Below are 22,317 nucleotides of genomic sequence, written 5' to 3'. Positions count from 1 at the left end.
AAATCGTTATTAACACATGTGGATTGTAAATCAAACATAAGCAATTTTCTTACTTATTAAAATAAGAATTCTCAAACTGCTAATAGAAGTTACCATTTATCTATAAAGTATAAATCCATAAAACTCTTATAAGGTGAAAAGCAGCGTATGGCTACGAGACAGAGTCATTAATCACAAATAATAAGTATCATCTTCTGAGTTTGAAGTATATAATATGGGTACTGATAAGTATGGTATTTTTCGCCCCTTACGGTCTTAGAAAATAAGATTTATGTGCTAAATTGAGCAATTGCTAAAGCACAACGACTTCGATGAAAAGGATAAATCCGTATACTCAACGCACTTTTTGGGTATAATGACTGAATAATGGCTGAAGTCTTATTATATTCTTAATATTATATTTTTAAAATTGTTAAGGGATTGTTAATCATATAGTGGGCAGCATTACTGAAATATATTTATCCACTGTATTTTTGATTTCTGATTTCTTGCTACCGCATAAGCGCCTATAGTTTAATCGTGACCTGAGTTTCAGGATGAACGATAGTAGAATTACTGAGCAGAATTTGCATTTTATATTGAAGAATGAAATAATATTCATAAATAATAAAATAGGTTGATTAATAAAATAGGGGCTACATGAGGCAAAATATTCCAGTGTATTGTTGGTAGAATCAAAGGATTGCTATAACGAGCGCAATTATAAAACAAGTAGCGACAAAATCCGATATATGACTACTATGATGATGGTAATGATTTTAATGATGAAAATGATATGATTTGTATATATTATGTTAGTGATATATTTTCTAAACAGTTTTCGTCATTATATTATTATATTAGTAAATTAATGTAACATAATCAGTATTACAACCAAGTAAATTTCTTGGACGCAGATATCAAAGTGCATATTTTGTACTTACCAACCATATGTAAAATTTATTAAACAGTAATATATATATATTAAAAAAAAATAAAGCCGTATGTACTGCAAATAATAAAATCTTTACAAATTTTGATTTTGTGAACATTTATTTTAAGTATATACGAATAAATTAGTTACTTCTTAATTAGTAATACTAAGGAGTTTTTATTGAGCTAATGTTTTTATAATCCTTTCATTCTGAAATTAATTTTATTAATTTTATAGCAAATAATTCACATTTAATGCTTATTCGAGTAACAACTATACTAAGTAAATATATATTTGATTAATATATATATTTTGGTATTATTATAAATATATTACAGTGCTTAAAGTTACAATACTAATACATTTAATTCAGTTGTTGCTTAAAAAACTAACGTGAGATACATTGAAATTGCATTAATTTATAATTCGGTGGAATATCTAATAGATACAACTAATTTAAATTAAATTCTTTTTTTCTTTCAACTTAATTACTGTACAATTAAATTTCGGTTGAAATTTCCAACTGAATGCGGCCCGTTTATTTGTAAACGAGACTAGTGACTTTGTAATGCTCCTGTTGTTCCTCTTGACGATGCTGCTATTGTCCCATAAAATTCACATTTAATAAATTCAAATACATAATAAAAATCAATTAAAGTGTCATTACAACACTTGCCACACCCACATAAATCACACATATTTTATATATACAAAGACCAAACACTACACACTGAAACACCCAGGGACATTTAATATTGCTGTTTGCATTCATCATATGAATACGCAATCCGACAATATAAATTAAAGAAACTCATCTTCCTGCAGCACCATCGTAACTGTTCCTCACCTTTTGTCGCTCAAAATAATGCTCTGCTGAGCAGAGGAGGCGTTGCCACTACCAGTACCATTTCCCTCTAAGCCACCCTTATCATTGCCTGTTGGTTTGTGATGCAATTGCATTGAAGGTTGTCTATAACAGCCAGACATGCCAACAGCTGTTGTATTGGCAATCGTATTGCTGGCTGTGCTGTTTTTCAAGTGTAAGGATGCACGATTATAGTTTGTAGTTGTGGTTACTGTATTTGATCGACGCATTGACATGATGCTGGTGTCCATCATGCCAGTAGCCGTGGAATGTTGACGTTTGCGTGGTTGACGTTTGACACATAAACAGCAAAGATAACAATTAAAATGCTGACGAAATACGCCGGATATAAGATAAAGTGCTACAGGATTTACGCATGAGTGTAAAAAGCTGTAATGAATATATAAAAATTAAGATATAGAAGCAAACATAGTCAACAAAAAAGTAATTAAAAAACTACTACAAATGTAACTTTTCTGTTGTGATATATTTTGTTTCGAAATCTGTTCCTAACAAATTCATCAGTACGAACTTTCTGCAAAGTACACAGGATAATAATTTTGGAAGAATTGTTTGGATTTGAGAATTAATTTATAAAGATTTTATGGAGCAAAAAATCTATTATAGAAATTCACATATACGACTATCTACAATTTGCAAATTAAATACATTTTTTTTAATTTCAATATTATAAAAGATACAAGCAGATTCTGATAAAATTACATTTACAGTAGTTTTAATTTCTTCTCTTAAATTCTGTGTCAATTATTTGAAATCGTTATTTCTTGTGTATGTCTATGGCTTTACTTACCTTGCACAAAATCCTATCATTCGTATGGCATGCCAGAATTCATCGAAGTCATCTTTAGCTGTAGGATTCAAATGAAACCATAATTCAAATAGATGGTATGGAAAGAAGCAGACAAAAAACACTGTAATGAATGCAAGCGAACAAAAAAGGATTAAAAGTTATTATTGCTTTTCCTTTGTACTTACAATAAATGATATATTGAATTATTGTTAATGATAAAAAATGTCTATTAAAGCTAATAGAGATAATTAAAGATGAACTCACAAAAGTCATGTGAGAATCTATAAAAGCCTGAAATAGTCTTTTATACTAAATTTGGAATAGAATACCTTCATATTAGGAGTGCATGAATTGTATTTAGTTTTAATTCAAATTTTATTAAAATATATTCAACCTTTTTTATGGGCACAATATAAATACTGTGATATTATCTAGTCTCACTATGATCATCTCGATTGGTCATTTAAGTTTTATAAAAAAAAATTTTATGCCTCTATAAAATTAGAGCAAGCCCCTTTATGGTTGAAAAAAATTATTGATTTGAGGTTGAGAAACAGCACCGAGTTATTTGAATTCTTAATATTATATGCTATCTGATTATATGCTATCTGATTTATATATAAGATATCTGATTTCATCAAAAAATGATTTTTTTTGATTTTGGTTTATAGTTGGTGGCACCTGTGGCAGTCTATCTTGCACAAAAACGCGAATAACTGAGGTCATGTTTTTATGATAAAACTGTGATACCACAAATTTGTGGCAGTCAAGCTATTTTAAAAGACTTTAGCTTAAGATGTTTCTATTTTAAGCAAAGAAATCGTTTAGTTGTTTTTATAAAAGCCTAATCCACACAACACATATAAAATTGAGTGTCTCTTTCATTCACTTTCAATCGGACTTGTCGGACAAAATTAGAAGCATTGAGTATTTTATTGAAATCCAACATTATAGATAGGATACTATTATACTAAACTGTATAATAGTACTACCGTACACCATACTGTACTATTATTGTATACTGCTTAATATACATAATATGTATATTATACTGTTTACTTAAATGATATATACCATACTTATTCTTATTTAGTTTATATTGTAAATCTGCATTCAACTTTTATTTTTTTTACATAATACATACATAAGGATTTGCTTCAAATTAATCTCTTGAAATTCGATAAACCTATCAAAAAATTAATATAGTTCAATTTACTACCAATACCTAAAAGATTAAGCTGTTAAGCATTACAGATTTTTCAATTAACCTAAAAAAATTGACCTCTGTTAATGTTGCTGTGCAACAAATGTGAGTAAGATTAACATTGGTAAAGCACCAAAGCCAATAGTCACAAAAGTTTGTAATTAAATGAGCCCAAATAGAAATAATAATATTAGTGACTCTTACTCCTTTAGTGACATATGGTAGTATTACACCAATTGTAATATGAATGGCTTAGTGCCAACAACATGTCTAAATGGATTTTATTAAGGGTAAAAAAAATCAGAAACTAATTGAGTAAATGTTAGTTATGCGATTGTTTTATTAATGGAATTAACTTTATTGGTAGTGAAAATAATTTGAGAAAGCTAAATATGTTTCTCAAATAAATATTATATTAAACATATAATATGAATATAGTTAATTGTTGAATATTTGCAGTATTGATACCAAACTAGTATACTAATTTGGTATATTAAACAAGTACACTTTTACATAAAAACTAATATATTTAAAATATTATTTTGAACTCTATAGGTATGGACGTGACTGAAGAGGCGCGCACCCAGTAGAGGCACCTGCAGAGACCTGCTGTGTTAGGCCGAAATCCGGTAGCGGTTTGTTATGGTTAAACAAGTAAGTAAATAATATAGTAATGGTAGATTCCTATTTATATTACTCTCAATTGGAAACTAGATGGTTAGAAAATGTACTGCATGAAAAAAGATTCTTATTTTTATATCTAAAATTATGATTATGATTTGATTATGATTTGATTGCCAAATAGTTTATATGCAGCAATGGAATATATTATATTATTTGTTTAATTACTTTACAGAAGCTGTAGGTAAGAGAGAGAGAGAGAGATTATCTTTTACAGTACATTTTATATAAATTTTATATATAATATAAACCCACTGTTGTTAAATTTTTACTTACTTTACAAAAGCTGTAAGATTGGCTTTTACAGCGTATTTTACTTGTGAATGTTATATGAAATTTAAGCTCACTTTTAAGCTTACTTTACTAAAATCTTAAACTTCATAAATCTGACTTACTATACAAATGTTTTTATAAAGACTTCTTTTATAATAAATATATAATTTAAATAATGTTTATTACAAATGATTGAAGTTTACTTCTCTAAATATCGAATTCACCATCAATTATACACCATAATTAATTTAGTACTAATATTGAGGTATTTTATATGATATAGAACTTTTTTTCATATAATTTATAATTGATAAGAGAAAACTTTGAACTTACCAACAACAAAAGCGACAACCATACGCGCCACATGGCGTCTTGCTCGTGCTTGTGAACGGCTTTGTATTCCTAACATTTCACCGGGCATCTCCCTAGCGCTCATATGTAAACGTCTAGCCATCAATATGTAAAGGGCGCCAATAATCGATAGAGGGAAAATATAATAAATAAGCGCTTTACTAATTACGGTGTATCTGAAAGTAAATAAATATTAAATACATTTTTCGACAGAATTTCACTTTAATCTAATATTATTAATAAATTAATGCGAGATAAAAATGTTGTTAACAGAGATATGTTATTGTTAAAAACAAAAAAGCCTTCGATTTATATAATTTATAAATTATTCTATTTTAAACAAAGATTAAAATATTATAAAGATTGTAAGATTATAAAGGTTATAAGATTATAGAGATGGAAGGTTATAGGGTTAAAGATTATAAGTATAGAGTTATAGTGTCTTTAACTTTTTTATGGGTGAATTTAACATTTAAAGAGAGATCTTGATGCTTCTATATCAATAACTACATAACATATATAAAAATTTCAATTTTTATTATAATAAATATAAATTTTAATTTTAATCACTGATTATAATTTTATTGCGAGAATAAACATAGATTATAAGATTATGAGGATTAAATATTATGAGATTAAAGATTATAAGTAGAGGAATATAATTTTTTAAGGTCGATATACTGTCGTTTAAATATGTTTAACTTTTTTTGTTAGTGAATTTAGTATTTAAAAAGAGATCTTGATGCTTCTATATTCACAACTACATATAGATAAGTTTATATTAATTTTAAATTTTATCACTGATTATAACTTTATTGATTATAAGATTATAAAGATTAAGCATTATAAGATTAAAGATTATAAAAACAAAAACATCATGTTTTTAAGTTTTATATATTGCTCTTGAAATATTTTTAACTTTTTTATGACTGAATTTAGTATTTAAAGAGAGACTTTTATGCTTTTACATCAAGAACTATATATATAAATAAATTTCATTTTTTACCATTTATAAAAATTTTAGTGCGACATTATTATTATTTTTATTATTTTTAAAGCTTTAACGTGAAATCGCCCAGCAACCGGTATTACGGCCAAAAGAATCCTATTGCAACCATTTCACCTTACGCAAAGCCCATTAAAGCTTTGTGAACAAAGTCCAGAACTAAACCTAAAGAAGAGCTCTTAATCTGTTATTACAGCTGAACAGTCACAAAGAATATGTCACAAAGGTATAATCTGCATTTCGAATTAGCAAATAATCGTAGTTTATGAAGGTGATATTTCAGGCCATAATGATCCTTAATGAAACCCGTTATCAGCCTTAAATCACATTTTGAGAATTTAAGAATATTTTTGTAGGAGTATTGTTTTATCAGTGCTTTACTTTGTCTTTGTTCTTTTCAGTACTCCAGCCGCATCTTATTTTCCCTCTCCGTAATAGTTTGTTTTGTACTGGTCTAGTTTAACTTACAAAAGGGTTGAGGGCCTGTGAAAGCAGTTTTTGATGCAGTTCTGGCTAGCTCATCAGTAACCCAGTAAAGGCTTACCTTATTCCGAGCTGAAAGTAACTGTAGGAGCTCTTACACTTACGGATCTGTTTCGAATTGAAAGCCCAAGAAGACAAAGCTTTAAGAGCTGGCTGTCAGAGTAAATGACTATTCTGGAGTCAGAGTTTTTTTTGATGATATTGGATCGTACGCATATGTTGATTGCGTGAATTTCAGCTTGGAAGACATTATCATAACGACTAAAATATTAATTTAGAGAACATCTCATAGATACCTTATTATGTAGTAACATATTTAAAATTTACAATAACATATTTTTATTCCTTTAAAATTATTTAAAGATGAGATTTCTGTTTCTGCTTTTCTCACTTTATAAAGTTAGTTGAGTACATTTTTTAACATAAAAAAACATTTTTAATCCTTTTGTGTATATTTCAATTTCTGAATCATTTGCTTTCAAGACTGAAAACTTAATGGCAATCCGTACACAATTTGCAGATGTGACACTTTCTTTTTGATAATGTAGTTTCGTGTCACTTTCACAAAATCAACAAAACTCAGACAGCAGCCAAAAATAAATTTCCTGTAGGATTATTTCACTCGACGACAAGGTGAACACTTGTGTATAAATTACAATAAATTTTCTGATTTGACTTTGGGTAGGACGAAATATGACAGGAAGCTGTAATTTATTATTTTCCAGTTAGACAGAATTTAAATCAAAATGCATTAAAGTCTGCTATATTTAAACTTATTTAATGAGAAAATAATTATTTAACTGACAATGTTGTTATTTTTAGTTGCTGTGTTAAAATCTATAACATAATTCTAGATATGTAAATTATGAGTTAAGTGTAGGCAAAATCTGTTGCAGTTGTGCTGTTATGTTAATTAATTATGTTATGCTATGTTATGTTAGTGTTAATGTTAATTAGTTACTGTTTAAACGATATACAAAGATGTTATTAACTTTATTGTGTTGGTGGGGATTAAGTAAGTTAAGTAGAAATTGCACATTAACCAATTTTTTGCACGATACATATTTTAAATAGTAAAAATTAATTACATTAAAATTTTAATGTAATTAATTATATTTTTTTTTTATTTAACAAACTTTTTTAAACAATATAATATATAATATATGAGGAGTGTTCGAAAAGGATACCAAAAATGAAGTGATAAACAATAATCCAGTCCAAGTGTAGATAGGAGTTATAAAGAAACCAGTTAATATAGAGTAAAAGTGCTTAAGTGCACTGATTCAGCTAGCCTCAACATAACAAATATATAAAAAGATCGATATGTAATAAGTGTTCTCTTTAGATGCATGTTGTATATCAGATTAACAGTTTCGAAATATACTAAGTTCGGAAATAAATTCTGTGCGGGGAATATAGCAGTTTAACATTTAATGAAAGTTATTTTTTTAATATTGCAATAATTTGTTAACAAATCTTTATAATTAAAATTTGAAATAAAATTTTTATAAAAAGATTGTCTAATGTTATAGCATTGACAGACGGGAGCTATATTATCATTAATATCATTAATATAATTTATTTGCTCATTTAGCAGTTTTAAATGATCATTTATGGTTTCTTAATGATAATTTATACCGCCTGTCAGTGTATTTTAAAATGATCATTTAAGGTTGCTTAATGATAACTTAGTGCGCTCGTCTGTCAATGCTATTATAATAAAATATATGAATATAAAAGTTTAATTGGCATTTATAATTTGCACCCAAATATACCTTGAATATGTATCCAAATTCGTACGATTTTTGCCAAATGGTGAACAAACATATATTGTGAGATTACGCTTATCGTTTATGTCAATGTCCAGTACATCCGACACAACAAGTGATGGTGTGGCTAACAAAATAGCCACGAGCCAAATCATAACAGCAGTAAAAACTGTAAGTGGTTTAGTCTGTAAGTAAGAATAATAAAAACAAAAAATATTTTTAAACACGCGCAAATATTAAAAATGTAAAAACATGAAGCATTTATTAAGACTCTGTAAAATTTTTATTGTAATTTTATGTGGTGTAGATAAAAATAATATTGTGATAAAAGACTCACCTGCAGTTTACGTAGCGGATTTACAATGGCGCAGTAACGTTCACCTGACAGTGCTGTCAAAGTAAAAACTGACACTCCTATTGATATATCCTTGAATGACTCAGTAAGGCGGCATACAACGGCACCAAATGGCCAACTTTCTTGCGTGTACACAATTGAGGCCACAGGAACACAAACAATGATAACCAAGAGATCAGCGAATGCCAATGAGAGTATATAACTGCAAGGAGGAAATTGTTGTGCCATTATTTTAATATAAAATAACTACGATGGCGTATGAGTGATTTTATGTTAAATATATAAAAAATTTATGTAAATAAAATAGGTAAGTTAGGATAATAAAAAATTTTGCTATGCCACAAAAAAAAAGACGAAATTAGCATATAATTTTTTATTAGAATATGTAAAATATATTAAACAAAATAAATATTTGGCAGAGGATGTGCTGCGTCAGCTGTTGTTTTGTATGCCAGCCAGCATTGGTTTGGTACCGGATTTTCTTGATTGTTGCTGGCATTGGAAGGAGAAAAGCTAAGTATGTTAAATAGCATGAATTACCAATAAGTTTCCCACCCACACTTATTTGTTTGTAAATTTTAGACTTAAAATTTTGTTGCCAAAATATAAGAACGCGACACACAAAAATATCTTAAAAAATTTGATGAGTTTCCTATTTTATATTTATATGGTAATATATCAGAAATAACTCAATTGTTCATTATATCTCTTGTATATTACTGTACATCCGGTAACACATGTGCACATTCTAACATTAACGGAAGTCAACGCATAAGCATAAAATAAAATGCCACTAGGATATATGAAAGTGTATTGCTTTGCCATAATGATACATAAAGGCGTATAAGTAATATACATAAAATTTTATATATATAATAAAATTATGTAGTAAATTCCTTTGTTAAGTTTTTCACGTAGTGGTTCAGAATATTTTTGTTATAATATTGTATATTATATGTGGGAAACAAATTTCTAAATAACCGCAAGGCACTGAATCTGTAGCATTCAATGGTTCATCATTACTTCATAATAAAAGTTAATGTTATTAAGTTATGGTTACTAATGATATGCTTAAGTAAATTTTTAATTAAATTATTTTTTAATTATATGCATTATTTTTCATATAGTGGATAATCCATTACATGGCACTAATTTGACAGCACTGTCATACACGTCAAAAGAACTCTCTGCCAAAGTAACGTTTGTTTAGGTCAAGGCTTGCCCATTTAAAACGTGTAACGCTTTACAACCGCTGAACGTACTAAAATTGCAGAAACTTACTATTAAAATGGTAAAGATTTTTTGTATTTTTAAAATTTATTTTTTGGGATGCGATTAATTTTTCGCGTATAAGAAAACTGTTACATCTGAAGCAATGAAAATTCACAAATAATTGTCGAGACACTATTACATTGAATCACTATAACATATTGCGTAGCATTTGTTCTGAAGAAATTATTTTGGTTTTACTTTTTTGAATATCTCTAATCCGTAATTTCTTCTAAAAATCTGCAAAACAAACTGTTAGTTTTGATCATTACCGCTACATGATAACCATGTAAAATTGGATAGACATATGAGGAAAACATATTGTTTACCCTAGTAAAAGTGTTCTGCATATACCTTTAAACGTTAATGTTTTAGTTTCGTTAAAATTTTTTAAATATATGAGACCTTCTATACAACCACAAATAATTTTGCCAAATATCAAATAGCAAAACATGCAATTTACTAATAAAATAGAAGCCCAAAAAAGTAAATATGAAATAGTTTGGAAAATAAATAAAAATATCTTTTCACGATTTTCAATTTCAATATTTTTAGAAAGAAATGGAGTCCCAATATTTGACTTTCATTAGCAGTAAAAAAAATTGTTAGATTTTATGATAAAACAAAAATGGCTTTAAATGACATATACTAAAAAAATATATGTAACTAAAGGTTAACAAAAAATTATTTCATTTTCAGTTGTTATATTTTATTTTGTACAAAACATATTTTTAAATTTCATAAAAATTTTTAACGCATATTTGTTTAAAAAAAATTTGAAAGGAAATATTTATTCATAAACAGATTTAATGGTGTTTCCAACCGAAAAAATTGATAAACTTATTTTTTTTTTGACAAAAAAATTTTTATAGTTGTCATTATTATTTAAAGTGTTAAATGATGATTTACAGCAGTAAATTTTTTTTTTGATACTAATTTATATCATTTTAAGTACTTATTCAGTGGAAAAACTATTGAGGTAGAAAGATTTATTACTGCATTTTTTTATATACATAAAATTCCTGATGAAGTTGCAAATTCTATTCACAAAAATATTGTTATCACTTAATTTATTTATTATATATCTTATTTTATTTTTTTTAATTAACTCATAAAAACTTGCATAAAGCATATTTATTTGTATGGAATAATTGTAATTAGTAAGAACTTCAAGAGCGCATACACGGTACAATCCCAAATTTTATGATACTAGCCTTAAAAAAAAATACAAAGCCTTTGTCTTGGTTCTTCTTTCCTCCTTTATTTAAAACAATTTTCTCCTAAATTAACATGGCACTGAAGATGTTTAACAAACTTTTGATACATTTTTCATACTCATTGAACGAAATCGCATTTAGTATCTGTCGGGAACTCATTTTGGTGCCTGGAATGGTATTGAAACGATTTTCTTTCATAAATGTTATAGTAATTTTGGAGTACAATAGTAATAATAACTTGCGTTGAGCTAATTTATTTATTTATAGCTAATGATCGATAACAATGATGTCTTCTTCTACAAATTCAACTTACATATGAGATGGTGTATTCAGGTGTAATAAAAATTAACTGCCCACTGTTCGATATTTCAATTAAATCTTTCGAATTTTAGCCTACAATACCTATAGAACTCCTAAATGATCGTCTGATCTTCTCCGATGAATGCGTTGTGAAAATGTTTCCTGTAATTCGAAGCATGTCTTCTTTTTACTTGTCACTTGACAAGTGACTTATGCGACACTCAAATGTTTTTTTTTTTTGAATCGTATAATCTGGAATGAATATGTTGTGAAAATTATTATTTGAGTAGAAGAACACACTCAGCACTTTATTCTTCCGAATGCATAATTTTCTTTCCACTGGACTTATGGAATAAGCCAGGTATATGATTTCATATAAATCAAATCACACATTTTGCAAGTATACTAGGGTATGGTTTGTGGAGGAAAACTTTAAATGTTCTACTCATTCCAATATCTTGTTAGTCGAATTACTGCTTGCTCTGCTCTTTTCGGAATCTTTTAACTGTTTTATCGGTAAAGGTATGCTTAATTTATAAATAAAGTTGTATACTTTTAGTATAATTTAATTATACGAATAAATATTATATTATTCAATAAAGTACCCTACAAAATTTTAAATGGATGATTTTCAAAATTTAAATGAATAAAAAAATGCTGACCAGAAAACGCTTGATACTTTTTGTCCAGCCAAATATTCTCAAAAAATTTTGTAAATTCAAATTATGAATTTTTCATATTGCTATTTAGTTAATATATTTATTATAGAAGATTCAAATAATAAGTTTAATAAATATTTCGAATTTGCTTTTCCCTACAAATATCTTAACCTTTCTATTGTTCCGGAAAATAAACCTTAAGTTCAATTTATACTTAATATCTTTAATTTTTTTTAATGAAAACTGATACTTTGGCTTCATGAATTATTTCATTCATCTGTCTTTCTAATTTTAAGATATTAAATTTGAGCACTGAGGCGTATGAGCAATTCTAACAATCAATTTCTAAGTGGTTTCACTTGTAAAAGGCAATTTTATTAAACATAAATTAAAATGAAGTGATTTCTGTTTACAACTTCTTAAGATTGAAAAACAATTTCACAAATCAATTTCAATTAAATGTGAAACTAAGAGCACAGCAAGGAAATAAATGGGTAATTTAAGTAAATTCAATTTTCTTATATATTTGATGGCCCAATAAATCAAATTAATCGTTTAAAGTGGTTTTGTCGAAGAAATAATTTTTAATGTGTAAGTAAATAAAAATTTAACAAAGCAAAATTAGAGCTAATAAGTTAAAACGTAAAAGAACTTAATATTACTTATAAATGTAGTGAGTGTAATAGGAATTTATCAATATCCGCATATAGGAAAAGAGTCTACAGTGGTCATAAATTATGTCGATAGACTTACTCAATAAATGAAGAAAAAGATAAGATGAGCAATAAATAAATATCATAAATACTGCCAATTTAGCAATCCAATGAACGATGACTAAAAAAAGGTCGGGAAGGTTGGGAACTATTTTATAATATAAAAAACAGTTCCCATTTTCCCTTTTTATGAAAAAGTTTCAGGAATTTATTCAGAAATCTGAAAATACTCAATATTATTCTCTACAGAGTACTCTCCATTAACGGTAATGTACTTATGCTAGCGCTTGATCTAATACTTGAAATATGTTTTACAATCGGATTCTGGTATATGGCTACACAGTCTTCGAGTTTTGTATTATAATCTCCCGGCTTCCAAAATACATTATATTAAAGACTTTCTTGAGTCGGCTAAATAGAAAAAAACCACAAGGGAGGCCGAACAGTTATTGATCAAAAAGATAGAGATACCAGTGTGCAAAGGTTTGTTACCGTAATATAAAGTTAATAGGTTATTTCCACACAACAGAATTGATATTTTTTGGAAAATTGCTTCACGCTAACGTCAAATAACCCCCAAAGGATGACCTCTGTTGATTGTCTGTTCTTTTGGAAAGAATTTATGTTCCACAACACTGTAGCAATCCATGAAATCCGTGTGCATATCTTTCTTTTTCTATTGAAGTCGTTTAATGCCATTCACTCGCTTAATGCTTGGATTGCATGTCATACGAGCATTTACTAACCCATGTTTCGTCTCCAGTAATTATTAGTTTCATGAGTGTTGAGTCGGATTAGTTATTAAAATCATGTTTTCCATAATACTGACATGGTTATTTTTTGCATGAAACTCAAGCCTTTCGGCACCAGCTTTGCAGCGACATGTCTGAAGGCTTAGTCTTTTATCAAAATATCTCGAACAAATCCATAAGCTGTACCAGTTCTCCGATTGTTGTTTTCAATTGCAATAACGAATGGCTTGTAGAATTATTACGAAGACTACAGTCACAAAAATATACTCTAACCTGGTTAGTTAAATTGACCTGCTAAATTTTGTTAACAAAATTTTAGTAGTAAGTTTAGTGGTAAAGAAGATATAAAAACAAACATGTGGTATTGTTGAAACAACACGATGCGTCGAGTAAGAATATTTTGACTTGAGATTTCGTTAAAATTCGATTGAATCAACCAAATTATTTTTCTGAGTGTATAAGATCATAAGTACTGTATGGCTTAAATTAGATAAGAAGAAGGAGAAGATAGAAAAAAAATATATATTAATATATTTTTGGTTTCAGTAAACTTTTGCTGTCTGGATTGCTAGTGAGACTCCATGTTGCTGCGCTGATATTTCAAAAGAGTGGGTTTAAAGAAATGAGCTGTGCAGAAGTTAACAGAATAAGTCCTTTCTATGTGCAACACCTCAGACAAAATGATTATAATGCCTAGAAGATCGTTGTTTCAACAGTCTAATAGAGATACTGAAGCAAGACTTGCCGAATTTCCTTAACTGTATCTGAAAAACTAAATGGTCTTCAGGATTAGGACACTGCACTAAGTTATAATCAAAATAATGGTTACTCTAGTTTGCTTTTTCCATTTAATTTTGAAAGCATCACATTGGGAAAGGGAAGTCTCTGAGTGCAAATATTAATATTTCTTTAAACAACAACACTTTCAATCGAACTTAGCCTTTTTAAATATTTATGAAACTTATACCAAAGACGGTTGAAATTAAATTTTAGTATTAGTACTAGCATATTTGATTTGGTTATAGATAATATATGCAATTTTTTTTTATTTCCCATTTTTACTTTAAATAAAAAATATATTATGAATTGTGAATAACCTTCGCCATGTGTTATTCATACGGTAAATTATTTGAACTCAGTAATCTTCTTAGATGATCATCTGTAATTCTAAGTTATTCAACATAAGAAAACACAAGCACTTGCTTCTTTTCCGATGTTTATATGTCAATATTTTTTATCTAAAAACTTTTCAATCGCATTTTTTTCCTATTTCGATTTTTTAGTTTAAAATATTCATTATTATTCAGACTCAGTTAATAATATATCTTTAATATATGTGTTATTGAATTTTTTAGTTTCACCTTACAAGTTGAACCAATTTAATATTAAGCGCATTAATATTTGAAATCCTCTTTGCAGTATAAGCTCATATATCATAAGCTTTCAGTGCTTTTTTCTACTCAGAAATTGATGATTTTTCTGCTTTAAACTCGATTTTCTGCCATTCACCATATGCCAGCATATTTTCTTACCTTTCATATCCGTGTCATGCCTTTGTGTTCTGAACTCCTGAAATCTTAAGACAACTTTAAAAGTCATTTTCCTTGAAAAAGGTACGACACTTAAACGTTGCTATGAATAAAGTTTCCACGCTTATGAAGCAAATATTTATATTACATGCGATGAAGTGTCCTTATTGTCACGCGAAAAATTGTTCCCAAGCACATTTTGGGTATTAAAATTAAAAAAAAAGACGGTTATAAATTCTAAAGGAAAAAATAAACGTCTAAAAAGGCATCAGAAAACGCCGCCTTCATTAAAATTATTAGATTTTATATTTTGGTGGCATGCTTTCAGGCGCACTTAAGGACTTTTGAGGTAAATGAAGTGTTGTGGAATCCTGTTGGCGGTCGCAAGAGGTTCATTGTAAAATGTTCGCCCAAAAATTTATGTCACTAAAGTATCAGTTATGTTAAGAGCTCTAATTTAAGCTATTAGTGTTTTGTGTAGCAAATTAGAAATTAGTAGAAAAAAGAAATAAAAAGAGCGCTAATGACGAAGCCTAAAAATAAACACATTTAATGGGTTTTTATTCTTGAAAGGTTTATATCGAATATAACGAAGATGAGGGCATTTTTGATGTTCAATGGACATCACTTTTAACGGCGCGAAATATTTTGAATGATTTTTGATAAGCATTTTTTTTTTGGCGCCAATGATAAAAAATTTATAAAATATAATAGATTTGATTTGGTAGATACTTTAAAGTTGAAGTAAAGTAAATAAAATTTTTTATTTTATGATTTTTGTAAATAAATTAAATGATTTCTGAAATTACAATACACAAAAATTTAAGGAACTGATTTCAAAATTTATTTATAAGATTTGGTAAGAATTGAATCGTTTAAAGCTAGAACAACGCTTTAAAAATTACTTTAAAAATTTACTTTGTAACAACAAAAAAAATCTGTTCACGAAGTTTATAGAGCATTTTGACTATCTTACAATCAACATAATAGGCCAAGCAATTCGTATAGTTATTGACCGTATTCGCACTAATTTTTGTCTTTTCGATTTAAAATCATTAACAAAGCAAATAAATGTGTGTACCGAAGAACAGTTAAACATCGACAATATTTGGTTCCCACAAGACTGCACAACTTACAATACACCGCCATTGTGAAATCAAATTGGGACCAACTTTATTCCCAGAACTGGTCCTGTTGGATGGCCCCTCGTTACCCTATTTTGTGCGATTTGACATCTCTCTGTAACGATCACTTTTTATGGACCTATGTTAAGTCATTGGCATGATGGTTATGCCGACAAACTAACAACTCTTGAAGCATTGGAAGCCAGTGTTCTTGACACCATTTTGCTATACCTCCTTCAACACATAGTTACGTCAGCAGTTGGAGACAGAAACCACTGCCCTACTTTGACGTGTCTATCTATTTGATACTGCAACGATTACTTTTTATGGGGCTCTGTTAAGTCATTGGCATGATGGTTAATACAACTAACTAGCACCTCTTGAAGCATTGGAAGCCAGTGTTCTTGACACCATTTTGCTATACCTCCTTCAACACATAGTTACGACAGCAGTTGGAGACAGAAACCACTGACCTACCTTGACGTGTCTATCTATTTGATAGTGTACTTTTAATACTAATGCTAATTATTAGACAGTAAAAGGTAAGAAGGATTTCTTATGCTAAGTTCTCTTTTAATTTTGTTTGGTCAGATACATAGTAATTTGTTCTTTATTAATAATCCGTACTAAATCAATTAAGAGATTTCTAATGTTGATTGATCAGACAAAAAAAAAAATTGGTGATGTTATGTGATGGCTAGCTTTTTGTTAGCTTTTTAAGACATGATCATTTTAATACTTTTTAATACTTTAATTTTAATACTTTATTAAATATCATTTATAAAAATACTGAAAAAATATATATATTTTTTATTGACATACTCTCTATTCTATTAACACAAATCCTAGAATATAAACAAAATTTTAAATCTGACTTATACATATAAAATAGAACAGTTCAGTTCTACTATCAAAAATAGAATTGTAATCTTTTATATTATAAAAATAATTTTTGCTAACATATTAACCCCCTTTAGATCACCGACTTGGGAGAGCTATCATCATTCCAAATCAGTGACGTAGTTAACCTTATTGATTTTTCAGATTTGTTAACTTTTAATCACTTGGATGCTTGGAGCCGGTTCTTTTCGATGTTGCCGATACGCTGACCGCTTTGGTTTTTACACCTGCATTGGTGGCGTTCTTGTTCAGGCATATAAACACCATTTTACCTTTGGTATAACAATGGATTTTTATTTGACATCAGTAGTTTCAAGTCTGCCACACCCACACCTACTTAGATATAGACTAAAATTATATATACTATATATATAGTGTTGGTTATTTAAAAAGAGTTTATTTCTAAAAATAGTTTTAAGTTCATAATTAGTGAATGGTAAAAGTGTTAAAAATGATTCAATATAAAAAAGATTTTTATTCTCTATTTTGTTTGGAAATCCCATCCTTAATTTTCTTATAATTTTTATTGCATTAAACATGAAAGAAGAGAAGGTTTTACTGGTAAACTCATCTGTAGAGTAAATTCCTTCAAGTAAATAAACTTAATAAGAAACTGCTGTGACAATGGCAATGGCAGTTTTTATAAAACAACTTGTACCGATTGCTTTTAAGATAATTGTAATGTTGTTTATTATAATAAAAAATTTATCTTTTATTTTACTTGTACTGACATGAACCTAACACAGAGCACAACACCAGCCCTCTTGTATGTACTTACGTATTTGGAATGTTACGCATGGAACGATGTCGAAAGAAAATTATCACCAAAGTTCCATTGCCCAAAACACCAACAATAAAGATGATAGCAAATAGAGCTGTGATTATGTAAGTTTCTGCACGCTGAAAAGGCGGAATATAATCATCTGAAGGTTCGATGTTATAGGTTGGTGTTATGCTAGAGTTTAGCGTGGTGTAGTCCTCAGTAGTTGACACAGATGCGTCAATGACGTTCGCATTTGTTGCTATTGTGGCAGTAGTTGCCAGCAGCGTTTGACTAATGTCGGCTAATGTGGCAAACATTATTTTTCACAACACAACAGCAATCAACAATTGGAATGAAGACAATATATATACTTATATATATATATTTATATATATTTGTTTTATATTATTAAGTATTGTGTTGTTAATCCAACTGTCAGTTGGTTTGTTGCTGTCTGATGTTGCTTCCTTCTCGATTTTTCTCCTTTCTAATTATTTTAATTTTGTAAACTACGGAAATACATACTTCCGTGTCCGGTTTAGTGTGTTTGCTGACCCTTAAGTATCATCCATGATGTGTGTGTGTGCATATTGAGCTAATGCTGCGTTCTGTAATGAAACAAAGAAATCGAAAAAGTTTAAGAAAAGCATAAAAAATAATGTATTAAGTAAGAAATTTAAAAGAAACTCAAAGATAAAAAATAAAATTGCTTAGAATTTTAGGTTTTGTGTATTTTCTGGTCTGAAGATTTTGATTACAAATCGCATTTGATTGAATGGACAAAAGTTTTTGAAGGGTATCTGCGATGTTGTTATCTTACATCTTTGTTTGCAATTTGTTGAATTTTCGATTTGCAGTTTAACTAAATAAATACGTAATATGACTAAATTTCCAATTACTCTTAATAAATTAAAAACTGAAATCAACATTGGATTATGTCCCTGAAATTTGATCTAAAAATGATTTAAAAAATCATTTCTTAAAATTGTTGTTAAGTTAAAATTTAAATATTTTTTCAATATGTTTAATTTAAGCATTTAAAAAACAATAAAACCATTTACATGGATTAACTACTTTGCTTTCAATGTTAACGACAAGACTTAAAAGGCAGCCCTCGTATAATACTAACGAAAAAAAACATTTTATAAGCTAATGAACTTATTTTGAACAGAAATCTTTTATCATTAAATGAATCTCTGCATATAGAAGAGTAATAATACTATTTAAGTTTAAGTAAAGAATATTAATTGCTTATATTTGCTTCAAATTTTATTTTATATTTGACGAAGAAATTAAAAAACCATTCGAATGAAATTTGTCATTTCTATATAGACAATGATGAGGAAAGACAGAATTTTTTGTTCATTTGTCTTGGTCGACAGCGGGTTGTGCTTCATTTAGTATCATCTTTCCAGGTAATTTTGTGTCTTCAGCAATATTTCATTTTGCAATGATTTTATTTTCTTTCTTTTGTCTTATATTTATAATTAAATCGGAAATCAATGTTAAGTGATCTTCATTGTTTAGCATGTGCATTAGAACGAATGACATACTCAGGTCAATTATTGCTTAGTCTGATGAAGTGATAAACAATAATCCAGTCAAGGCGTAAAGAGAGGTTTTGGAAAATACCTCGAGTTAAGAAAGAGTAAATGTCCTCAAGTGCACTGGCTCAAATAGCTTTAACATAATGTTGTGCAAAAATATATACTATATTCCATTTATCCAGTGGTTGACAAATATAATATAATATAGTATTTATTAGTTCTTTAATTTCTATTTATTTTAAATTGAAGCAAATTGGCGAATGTTTTGACGTTAGTTTGAGTACACTTATGAAAGTATACCAAAGTGTCAATTTAGACCGGTACATAGGTTTATTTTCTTCGAAACGTTTAGTACATTCATTGAGCAATGTAATGTATTAAGTCGTTAGTATATTTGCGTTGGTAGTTTACATGACGGGTTATCAGATTCCATGTCCTCATCTTAATAATAAGAGTGTATTAGAGGAAACAAAATTTCAAGTCTGTGAGAAGCGACCTTTATATACATATACGAGAGGATTATTGGCCTGGGAGTTCCTATGCCCAACTTATGCTACAACATTCTTTATAGCTGATAGACTTATTTTCATTCTAAAGGTGTTACGTTTTCTGTTCAGTTAATGTCGGTTAGAAGCACAAAATAGTAGCAGCTACTACTAATAGCTACTTTTCTATATTTAGTTTTTTGTAAAATCTTTTGTCCTCTAGAAGTTTGTTACGATTACCGCAGTTGAATGAATCATAAGCTGTATGAGCTTTATCATGATATTGATATAATTTTACAAATTAATATCCAACAGCTTCGCTGGCTTGGTCATGTCGTGAGAATGGATGAAGATGCTCCTGCGGAAAAGGTATTTGAAACGTTAGTGGAGTAATCAAATTGAAGGAGCATTAAGGCACGAAATTGTAGGTATCACGCATGTAGCAGAGATGCCTGGAGAGCCATGCTGCATCAGGCCGAAACCCGGTAACGGATTGTTATGAACAATATAAGTAAGTAAGTAAATATATTTATTTTTTTGACGTCTACATTATATCTAGACTTATTCCCAAATTCTTCACTTAGTTGCTCGAATATACTGTCTTTTGGTTAAATTTTTTAAATTTAAATTAAATTTTTACAGATGACTCATCTGCAGTTGGGTTTATTGATATAAAGTGCCATATTTATAGCTACCACTCCATTATTCAACCATGGGTTACGTTGCGTTTCCGCAGGATCTTTTTGTGAATATGATATTGCGATGTCGTCATTAAATGTTGCTGTTAATATGTGTTTCGATGCTGCTATGTTACGTATATACAGTCAATAGAGGAGTATCAATATAACATTAGGTATGAATTAATTATAAATATTTTTATAATTAAAAATGAAAAGTTTTCGCAATTTTTTTTTAAACAATAATACTGAAACAAGTGAGCTTCTAGCTCTGTTAATTTAAAAAAAATTTTTTTTGCCGAAATTTTCATATTAGTTTAAACATTTTTACCTGAACATCCAGTTAAAATAATGTTATAGTTTCTTATTTTTCCTTTTTATATTTTAAATAAGAAATTTTAAAGATTAATTGTGATTTTATACTTGAGTTATAAATACTTAAATTTATATATATGAAATGGATTTAAATATTGTAGTTATTAGGTCCACATATATAAAAAATTTGCTTTTTAGTCTATATAAAAAATATTTAAATTTGTTAAAAAAGATTTTAATCATTCAATAAACTATTTTACATATATTTAACATATATCTCTAAATCAATTTGTTATACAACTATTCTGATTATTATTAGAAACAACTATTGTTGTAAGCATTTCTTAATTAATTTTCTAGATAGAGGAAAACCAATGAAAATCTAAAACTATGCCTTTCATGAAATAAATACCATTTTATCAAAGAATTTATTTCGAAAATAAATTACTCTAAATTTTCTATTCATTCGCATTAGAAGAATTTTCTAAAATTATATAAAAATAAAACAATTTAATTCAGTTTTGTATCATTTTTGATTAAATTTCAGAGTAAAAATGTGTTTTTACAATTAAAACGCGTGCTTAGCAGCGGGCACTGCTCTCATGTCTATTGAGAGTCAGATATACATTTTCTGGTATTTGCTAGCATTTGTTTCAAAATTTTTGGCATCAGAACAGAATGTCATGTGGTGTTAATCCAATTCGGATCTGTGAAAATTTTATGAGCAAAATAAATTTATAACAAAACCGCTTTAATGCTTATTGTTTTTAAAGCAATGTGGGAAAAATTATTCAAATTGCATGTGGATAGGTTGGATTCCCGAGATAAGAATGCAGCTTTCATATATGAACATTTATGGACTTTTAATATAGTGTTTATAACTACAATTATTTTTAATTTAAACTGAATATGTTTACAAAATTTATTCTGAACATTTTCTGACCATTAAAAGGCCAGAGGCTCTTTTAATTTGTTTGAATAAATTTATATAGTTTATAGGATTTTTTGTCATAGGACATAAAATTTTTAATTATAAATTATAACACATAATTTTTTAAATTAATTTTTGAGTTAGTACACTGAATATAAGATATAATTCTTTCCTAAGTACTTCTTCACTAGTTGCAACTAATGCCTGTTATCCCAGGAAACTATGCATAAAAAAGCTTTCAGTTAATAAACTAATATGTCAAAAATGTCTAATTGAAAGAGCTTCAAACATAAACAAATTTATATCTATTTCTATGGATAGAACAACTATTTACATCTCAAAAAATTGATTATTCAAAAACTTTATTCATTTATCAACTTTTTGCTCATGGACTTGTCGACTGCACTTATGTCAATTCGTGAGGA

At 28.3% G+C, this 22,317-nt stretch overlaps 1 protein-coding gene across 1 annotated transcript; it reads right to left on the bottom strand.

Moving 5' to 3' along the window:
• Window positions 1–1,300: 1,300 nt before the first annotated feature.
• Window positions 1,301–18,254, bottom strand: LOC119674318 (neuropeptide CCHamide-2 receptor). Its single transcript, XM_038085450.1, has 6 exons — window positions 17,953–18,254; window positions 8,694–8,913; window positions 8,363–8,541; window positions 5,081–5,274; window positions 2,590–2,710; window positions 1,301–2,168 (listed from the first exon to the last, which is right to left on the bottom strand). Exons 1-6 carry the CDS (start codon window positions 18,252–18,254, stop codon window positions 1,757–1,759), a joined length of 1,428 nt encoding a protein of 475 aa, XP_037941378.1. The 3' UTR covers window positions 1,301–1,756.
• Between the last annotated feature and the right edge of the window lie 4,063 nt (window positions 18,255–22,317).

This window comes from Teleopsis dalmanni, chromosome 2, assembly GCF_002237135.1.
Source record: "Teleopsis dalmanni isolate 2A chromosome 2, ASM223713v2, whole genome shotgun sequence".
Taxonomy (NCBI): domain Eukaryota; kingdom Metazoa; phylum Arthropoda; class Insecta; order Diptera; family Diopsidae; genus Teleopsis; species Teleopsis dalmanni.
The sequence above is the reverse complement of the archived record's forward strand: the minus strand, read 5'-3'. Positions and strand labels throughout refer to the sequence as shown.

What these genes read in the sequence shown, in the direction of transcription:
- LOC119674318 (XM_038085450.1), bottom strand. Translation starts at nt 18,254, where the DNA reads ATGTTTGCCACATTAGCCGACATTAGTCAAACGCTGCTGGCAACTACT. An exon ending in ATCCGCTACGTAAACTGCAG is followed by an intron (nt 8,542 to 8,693) that starts GTGAGTCTTTTA and finishes TCTTACTTACAG; the next exon opens with ACTAAACCACTTACAGTTTT. An exon ending in GGTTGTCGCTTTTGTTGTTG is followed by an intron (nt 2,711 to 5,080) that starts GTAAGTTCAAAG and finishes CATTCATTACAG; the next exon opens with TGTTTTTTGTCTGCTTCTTT.